The sequence below is a fragment of the Acanthochromis polyacanthus genome, chromosome 2 (assembly GCF_021347895.1).
Source record: "Acanthochromis polyacanthus isolate Apoly-LR-REF ecotype Palm Island chromosome 2, KAUST_Apoly_ChrSc, whole genome shotgun sequence".
Classification (NCBI taxonomy): Eukaryota; Metazoa; Chordata; class Actinopteri; family Pomacentridae; genus Acanthochromis; species Acanthochromis polyacanthus.
In genome coordinates, this window is record NC_067114.1 from 38,047,273 (window position 1) to 38,056,446 (window position 9,174).

Consider the following 9,174-nt stretch of genomic DNA (forward strand, 5'->3'; position numbering starts at 1 on the left):
GTTAAGTGCTGCCCGTTGTTTACAAACCGTCTCAATCTGGTGATTGCCACAGGAAACACGTATTGTCATTTGATATATTAATATAAAATACTGATTAAAGACACTTTAAGCATTGATTTCTCATACATTATATTTATTCAAAATATTTTTTCCACACGATCATTGTACATCCAGTGTCAGTATCAAAAAACATGCACGCAGCTGTACTATACATCTTGAAAAAAGATATAATCAAGAACAGGACTTTCTTGTAGGTTGTCCAAAAAAAAAAAAAAAAAAAAAAAAAAATCTGATGGCACAGTTTTTCTTGCTTTTGGCTTATTTGGACAACACAACACGTGAAGCAAAGTCTATTACGCCAACACGCACAGTTCTTATTTAGTGACTTGTCAAATATACCGGGCTTTGCAAAAGTTCTGTAACACGGTTTCATGATCTTTAGAGACGTTTACATGTCGGAGTGAAAAATTCCATTAAACAAACTGAAAGTTCTACCTTATAGGCAGGTGTCATTAACACAAATTTGTTCTCTGGTGAAGTTGTATCAAGATGGAAGTCAAAAGAGTTGAGATATCTGCTCTCCTTCATGCTGGCCACAGCAAGTCTGACATAGCCAAGCAGCTGAACATCAGCCAGATGACTGTCCACAGAGTCGCAGAGAGGCTAAAGAATGGTGAAGATCTTTCAGATGATCTTTCAAGAATGGTGAAGACCTGAAAGATCTTCACCATTCTTTAGCCTCTCTGCAACTCTGTGGACGGTCATCCGGCTGATGTTCAGCACGAAGGAGAGCAGATATCTCAACTCTTGACTTCCATCTTGATACAACTTCACCGGAGAAAAAAAAAAATTGTATTAAGGACACTTTCCTATAAGGTAGAACTTTTAGTTTTTTTAATGGAATTTTTCACTCGGACATGTAAACGTCTCTAAAGATCATGAAACCGAGTGTAACAGAACTTTTGCAAAGCCCGGTACATCAGAATTGCAAAATATTTTTCATGTACTTAAAAAAAGTGATCTATCAGAAAATGTCAGTTTCAAATGGCCTATGTATGTATATCAACTTCAAGAAATAAAAGAAAGTGAAACTGCAATTATTACATTTTTTAAAGTTACATAATATATCACAATCATCCATCAAATGTCAACACATGTCTTGCTTTGGCTTGTTTAGATAATATTAATTCAACATAAGCAACAAAGCCTGTTACGTCAACATACACACTTATTTTGTTCCAGTTCATCTACTTTATGTTGAACGCTTCTCTAAGACCTTTCAGAGCTTGTTCCTTTGTGATCCTCTTCCAGGCATTTGGAACATCAGCTGGCTTTGCTTGATATTTTTCAGCAAATCTGTCATTATACTTTACCAGGACATACTTCCAGTAGTCAGATGCTTCTATGGTGGGATCTGGGGGAATGTGCCAATCTGGATAGTATGTGGTGTACTCTTTGAAAGGATGCCATTGAGAGTTAGTGTCTGCATTGGTGAATTTAGTTTCACTGTGCACATTAGTGGTACACAGTGTTTTAACCAGTTTGCCACTGTCATCATAGCGGTATCTACCCAGACCTTGTGGTCGATGCAAAGCTGCGTGATGCTTCTTGTGTTCTTTGCCTCCAGCCTCACAGGGAACTTTACAAAATGGACATTGTTGTCCACAACCAAACACTCGCTTAAAAAGCTCATCCTGTGGTTTGATTGGAAGTTTGGCAAGAGTCTTGATGACATCACCAGGGTTTGAGAATTCCTCCTGAAGCTGTACACTTAAGTCCTCTATTGCATCCTTGAGGCTGTCAATAAATGGATGGCATGAGCTTTGGATTTGAAAAAGGGCGAATTTCTCATTCTCCACTGAAAGTGAGATGTCTTTAATCAGATATTTGCGCATGTTGCTGATGAGCTCTGTGATGCTCTCTGTATTATCAAGCAACAGAACCCCATTCTCTCCTTTGGAGGCTTGTTCTATTGCTTCTGCTATTTTGTTCACTATGATCTGCAGATTCTTGTTCTTCAGTTTGCACCAACTCTTGTCTTCAGACATTTTGTGCAGAATGCGCCGATATATCCAGTCCTTCACATATTTTTCATAGTGACAGATGTACTTGACAAACTTGTGAAAGTCTTCCTGATGCAGTAACTCTTGCTGAATGTTGTACTGGAAGAAGGAACGGGAGCTGTACTGTGCTGAATGACTGCTTGTCAAAATTTCTTCCACAATGTCTATTCCCAGAGATCTGTTGATGTAGTCTTTCACAGCAGGTTTGATGCAAAATCTGGCAAAATGTGTTGCTTTGCGCTGACAGTCATCTCTCTGTTTGTACAAATCGAGGAAGTCTGACAAGTACTGAGTCTTGTACTTCTCCAACCAAGTTTTGGGATCGTTTTCTGACAGATATTTTCTGTGCATTTTGAGGAACTCCCTTGTGGCAATGCCGCAAATATGAAGTTTGAGGTCAGTCTCATACTTTGTGTTTGTTTTGTGATGTTTCTCACTCTCTTGAAGGCATTTATTAATTTCTTCCAAGAGATCCTTTGTGAAAGAGTCATGGTAATCTTCATTTGTCTTTACTTTATCAAGTATAAACTGTGTGCAAGACTCAATTACATGATCTGTAAAGCTCTCCAGAGCTCTTTTGGTCAGATACTTTCTACACCATGAATCTATATGGTCCCGACTGACTTTAAATGGAACCCTCCCAGCTTCCTTTAAATCAGTGTTCTGTAATTTCTCATTGACATTCCGGTTTGAGAAACTGTTTCTCAACTCTATCAGTACAAACTTGGCGATATTTCGCTCTTTCTGTCCAGAGACCTTTGCAGTGGCTTCAGCCCACATCTTTTCAAACTCATCTGTTAGCTGTTCATCAGACAGTGTGTCCTCTTTGCAGTCACTCAGAAGCTTTATGACCTTCTTTTCAATGACATGTCTGTATTCTCTCTGCAAGTCCTGAGCTTTTTTTGAACTCCTTTTCAGCTCAAGAACTGAATCTAGTTTTGCTGCTACAGATTGTTCGATTTCATTTGCAAGACGTCCGATACTCTTGATAAGTCAGTTTTGTATTTTTCAATAAGACTGATGTGTTTGTCTTTCCGTTTGTAGTAGTCATAGAGTTTCTTTGTCACTGTTTGTCCATCTTGAATTTTGGTAGACTCTTCAGATTTTTTTGTTTCCACTAGTTCAGACCAAGTTTCCTCTTCACCTTCATTGTCAGCATTTTTGATTTAAATGCTCTGCTTCCGTCTGCCAGGAGAGAATCTCTTTTCTGAACTCCCATTCCCACTGAGTGAAGTCTTTGCAAAGGTTGTTATATGCATGAGCCACAAGAGTGTTTCTGAAACTGAAGATGAAGTTCTCGTACTTCACTGCCTTCCAGAGACTTTTCACCCCCTCTAGAAACTGTGGGATCTGTGCAGGGTCATTGCCTCCGTCACTTTTCATTGACTCCAAAAGATTTTTCTTGAAATCTGCCACAGCTTCACTGTAACCTGTGTTCACCGGTGCCATCGGAGGGGTTCCATGCCAGAGTCCTGGGATGTTCCAGTTGTTTTTTTCTATGTCATAGTCCAGCACATCTGTGAATGCTTTGATAGAGGACTGTCTTTCCATTTCAGCTGCAATTTGAGTCATTTCATTGAGTTGGTCCAAGAGATGTTGTCTTTCTGTCATGCACTTGGAATGAGCTGAGACTCCTGCAACATTTTGGTGGACAAAATGACAAACTGGCTTTTTCCCCAATTTGCTTCATTCTCAAGAATGCATGAGCTGTGATTTGCAAGACATCCTTCATTTCAGTTGCATTCTCCATTGCAATGTTGATGATGGTGACATCACTCAAGCCAATGACAAAGGTTGCCAGCTGGTTGTCATGTTCATAACGGTCTTCTAGTTGTGCCAGGTCAGGAGATTTTAGACCTTCTGTGTCAATGAGAACTACAAAGTCATAATTGAGTTCTTGTTTCAAATCTTGTCCCACTGGAAGGAAGACCATATAAGCTCCTCTTGTGCATCTGCCACTGCTGACAGGAAACTGCACACCAAACATGGTGTTGAGGAGCGTTGACTTCCCTGAACTTTGAACCCCCAACACAGTCAGTACCAACAATCTGCTCCTCTCTCCAACCTTCTTGTAGAGCTCCATCAGCACATCTGTGACCCATCTCTGTGGGATATTGGAAGCAGCTCCATCCAAGAGCTCTAAAGGATATCCATCCAACAGCATTTCAGCAGCCAAACCTGGCAGATGAGACGTGCTAGCAGTCCTTTCTTGTGAGTCAAAGGAAAACTCGTAGATCAGTCCCATCTCTCTCATGTAATGCTCTGTTCCTAAAGAACTATTCAACATCATTTCATTCAACTCTGCAATTTGTTTTGCATCTCTCTTTTTGCTTGCCTGTTTGAAACTGTTGTGCAGTACAGACAGTTTGCTGCGTGATTTTGTATCAAGCTTGAGTTTCATCCACTTCAGGAAAAAAAATCTCTTTTTTCTTTGTCATTTGTTGATAAATTCTCAATAAAAGTCTTCATTCCTTCAGACAGTTTGCATTTCCGTTGCTCCTGTTTGATTTGCTTTTCCTTCTCCTGCAGCTGACATTTATACTCTTCCACTCCTAAGTCACCACAATTCTTCAATCTACATTCTTCCTTTTGTAATTGTGATAGCTTTTTCCAGTTGTCTCCTTGCAAAGGAAGTTGTTGTTTCTTGTAGTCACTTTGCTCTTGAATATCATTTACAATCTTTTCAGCTGCCTTCTTTTGGTCATCACACCTGCATTCATCTACAGAAAGGCCAAATTCAGCTGCTTTGTCAGACATTCTGTCAATGGTTGTTGAAGACACTGATGAGGTTTTGATGGCTTCATGAAGTTTCTTTAAAAATACACCAGTGTTTACCCTTATGGTTTTTGCTTTCACATTGCTTTTTGGCAAGTTTAATTTTTCCGCTGTTTTCTGGACAGACATCATGTCCTCTGTGGCACCTTCCTCTCTGAGATTAACTACGAAGAAGAGTTTTGATTTCACATCTGGAAGAGAAGTCAAAATCTTCTGCTCATTTTCTTCAATTTTGTCCAGAAACACAAAAGTAGCAGTTGACACTTGGAAAATAAAGTTGAATTCTGCCAGAGACTCACAAATGTCTCCTCGTAAATTTGCAAAGGCAACTGGTTGTGGGAATATGTCAAGATTTTCTCTCCCACAGGGAAGGTACCAGCAAACTTCCACCAATCCATTGGCTATTTCTCTCTCATTTGCTCCTCCTTCCATATCTCTGTGTATGAAGATATTGTGGTTCTGCTGTCCACGGCTGAGAATCTGATTCAAAATCTGGGACTTTGATAAGCTGCAGTTTTTCAGTCTCACAAAGGAATAAAATGGCATTTGTGCTTGGACAGTATTTTCTTCCACAAAACCTCTTGATTCAGACAGATCATGTGGACGCCACTCTTTTACAATATCTCTCAGAGCCCAAAGCATCAGGCTGCACTGACTCTTATTTCCATAGGGCAACAGCAGTGGGACAGAGAATTGGCACATGGACATCTTGAGGGCCATTTCCTGTTGCAAGAAGCTGTCAGCACAAAGGAAAAGCACCACAATGAGGTCAAGAGGGTTAACTCCATTGGATTCAGATTTTTCTGCAGTATACAGGTCAAATTCAAATAGATCATCATTTTCGTCCTTGTCATCATTGGTTTTTGGCAATTGTGTAGCATTTCTGCATTCAGCATTGATTTTAAGTAGTCTTCTGAGAAAGCACCATGGTATTTCCTCTACTGATTTGACAGTTTCATCAGATGTGCTGCCTTGGTTTATCTCCAAGAGCTGCTGTAGACTGAGCTTGTTGGGGTAAAATTTCTCCAATCCAAGTTTTGAGAGAAGCTTCAACAGGTCTAAAGGAGACAAAGGTAAATAAGAAAGAACTTTCAGTTTCCAATGGCTTTTAGTGCATTTTTCATGTCATCCACTGCAGGCCAAAAGTTTGGAAGCAATGCCAATACAGACTAAACATTTGGAAGCAACTTCAGGTTTCTGTTCACAATGTCTTTCTTAAAAAAAAAAAATACAGTATCAAGTCTATGGATTTTGGGATGCTGTTACTGCATGATCAGACTTTGCTCTCATTGATTTACATCATTTTCCACAATTTACCTTTCAGTATACACTGAAAGGACTCAACAATTGACGAATAAATCTTCACAGAAAAGAAAGGCCTAGTTTTAGGGTTGAGAACATTTACAAGTGCAAAAGTAAAATACAAGTCTCAGTTTGCATTATTCACTTCGTGTGAAATTTGCATTGACTAAAATTGTAGTTATTTGAAAGCAAAAATAAAAGTTCTACAATTTCATGTGACAGACGCTTTTATCCAGAGCGACATACATCTGAGAGTAGATACAACACAAGCAAGGATCTTGTCAGGAGAAAACCACCTGAATAAGTTCCAGGAGAAAAAAACCCAAATTCAAGTCTAAGTAATCGGACCATGACGTCTACAGGCAGTGCAGAGGATTTTTCATTTTTTGTAGTTTGTCAAGGGCAAAGGTGTTCAGTGAAGACCTGGGTTTTTAGTCTTTTCTTAAAGACTGAACGATGACAGATTGATTAGAGTTTGGAAACTCGTTCCACCACCAGCGAACCACACGGGAGAACAGTCTAGCTAACGATCTGCCCTGTTGTGGTGGTTGTATTAAGTGTCTTTTGTTGGTCGAGTGTAGTGAGGGGGAGAGAGTGTATACCTGAATGAGAGACTTCAGGTAGGAGGGAGCTATTTTGCATTTAAGTTGGGTTGATTCAAGCTGGATGTTGATTTCTTGTTGTATAGAGGGACTGGCTGGGATTACATGGAGCTCAGTCTTGGAGAAGCTGAAACTTGAAACCACTGGTCCAGTATTATTACATTTTAGCTTTATAGGAAATTAGTTTTAGGTGACTGTGTTGGAACCAGCACATCAACATATCATCAAGCTAAACAACTGTATTTACGAGGTCATTTCTGAACCTTTTAAGAATGTTTTAAGATATGAAATGCAATTTATAATAATCACTTTAATGATTTTTTTATGAGTTTTGTCGAGGCAGTGGAAGGATCTGTGTAGTAATGCTGCTCAGTGTAGTAGTAATGTTCCATTTCATAGAATTTGGTGTAAAGGACAAAAGAAGACTTACAAAAAACAAAACAAACAAAAAAAAACCCAGAAAATAAGCCGAGTTATGACTCCATTAGAATTTGCCAAAACATGTCCCAGCTGAGGGCAGAGATAACCTCAAAGTTGACACCCTTAATTCCAGCCCAAGTATAGAATTTCAAAAAGAAAGAAGGCGGACGATCCTGGGAACAGGAGGAGCCACAAAGAAAATAAAAATAACGCTCAGAGGGAGGACCAGTTAGACTTGTGTGAATTCCTATGCTTTGTAACACATTACCAGCATCAACTTTGACTGACAGTAATACGTAAAGTTAAATCTGTGGCTGGACTTTGTATTGAATGGCACATTCACAGCCATGCAGAATGCAAACACAACCGGCCCTACACATGTACTGGCACATTGTCTCTTGGTGACACTAGCAGTCAAATCCTCCAGAGGATACCTTTAATGCTATGAATGAGTGTAGTAAAGTAATGTACTAATAACAGGCTAGTAATATAGGATCATGGCTGATCTTATATTACCAGTCTATGTTGGAATGTACCTGCTCCCGCTTGTTCGCCTGTGCTCATTGTGGAGGCAGTCCAACTTTTCGCTTAACTTGAAAACCTAAAGACAATAATAAATATATCTTAGTGTCATGAACCACTGTATCTTGAATTTCAGTGTAAAGCACGAATAAGCAAACTCTTTGTCAGTAACTGTAGTAATGAAACGTTAATGCACCATTACTTTGGAATTCATGAACTTCAACAATCAACAGTAAAATAAAACTAATTGGTGGCACATGCACAATTACAGAAAACATCACACATGTAGAGGAAAATATAGAATTTCACTGAATATCAGCAAAGTCTGAACGCAAATGTGATACAGCGAGTCAAGTAAGTAAAACTGAACAGAGGCTGACAACTATATCAATGATATTGGTTTCTGTACCATTTACAGCTGCTACAGAAAATATTTAGATCCTTACTCCATGCACATGTTACAGTCTTGTGCATTTTATTTAAAAATGGATTAAATCAACATTTTCCCATGAATCTGTGCAGTCAATCATCCACAGTGACAAAGTGGAAACATGGAAGAAACTTTTTATGAATTAGTTAAAAATCCATAACTAGAACATCTCATTTACAGTAGCATTGGATCATTTTCCATGTTAGTTTTTCTTTTTAATAAAATAATTTAAAAATATTAGTATTATTTAGTGGACAAAAGCTTAATTCTTTTGTTGAAGATTTGAATTAAATGTGTAAAATTGACATGCCGCATCAATCTTTTTTTAATCATTGAATGGCAAAGGAAAGACATGTTTAATTTTTCATTTTTTCTTGCAAATCTATTAAAAATCTTAATCTCTCATTTACAAAAGCAGATTTTGCTGTGGCTCAAAATTCTAGTCAGGTGTGTCCTGTGCAAAGGTTATATAAGGTCCAACAGGTGGTGTGTCAGGAAAACAACAAAGTAACAAAGTCCTAGAAATCTCTGTCAAATCCATTCAAAGGACTCTGAAAAGCACAAGGAATTAGATTCTCTGATCCGATTAGTTAAAAACTGAACTATCTGGGCAGAAACATGGTTTGGTACCACCACTATGCATCACCTGCAAACATCCCTCCTACAATGAAGCATGGTTCTGGCATCATGCCATATGGTGACATAGGTGTGTTTCAAAAGCCTCGGCAGAAAAACTGGTCAGAATCAAAAACATAATAGTTGCAGCCAAATACACAGATGTTCCTTTAAGAAAACCCAATAAAAGCTCAGACTTGCACCCCACAGGACATCTGTTGAAAGATTTAAAGATGACAATGCACAGGCGCTTTCCAACAAACCTGACAGACCCCGAGAGGTTTGTTGGGACAAATGAGATAAACTGTCCAAATCCAGGTGTGCTAAAGCTGCAGAGACTTTGCCAAGAAACTGGGAGCTGTAGCTGCTGCCAAAGAGGCTTTTAAAGAGTCCCAAATTAATAATCCTGAAACCTTTTGTAAATGAGAGATTTCAGTTTTTTTTA

The 9,174-nt window shown here is 38.8% G+C and overlaps 1 protein-coding gene across 1 annotated transcript; it reads right to left on the reverse strand.

The window, feature by feature from the left end:
* Positions 1-3,215: 3,215 nt before the first annotated feature.
* LOC127532962 (interferon-induced very large GTPase 1-like) lies at positions 3,216-5,270 on the reverse strand. Its single transcript, XM_051944889.1, is given in 4 exon segments — positions 3,216-3,740; positions 3,742-4,491; positions 4,494-4,874; positions 5,223-5,270. Coding segments are annotated over 4 exon segments (1,704 nt in total).
* Positions 5,271-9,174: the final 3,904 nt, after the last annotated feature.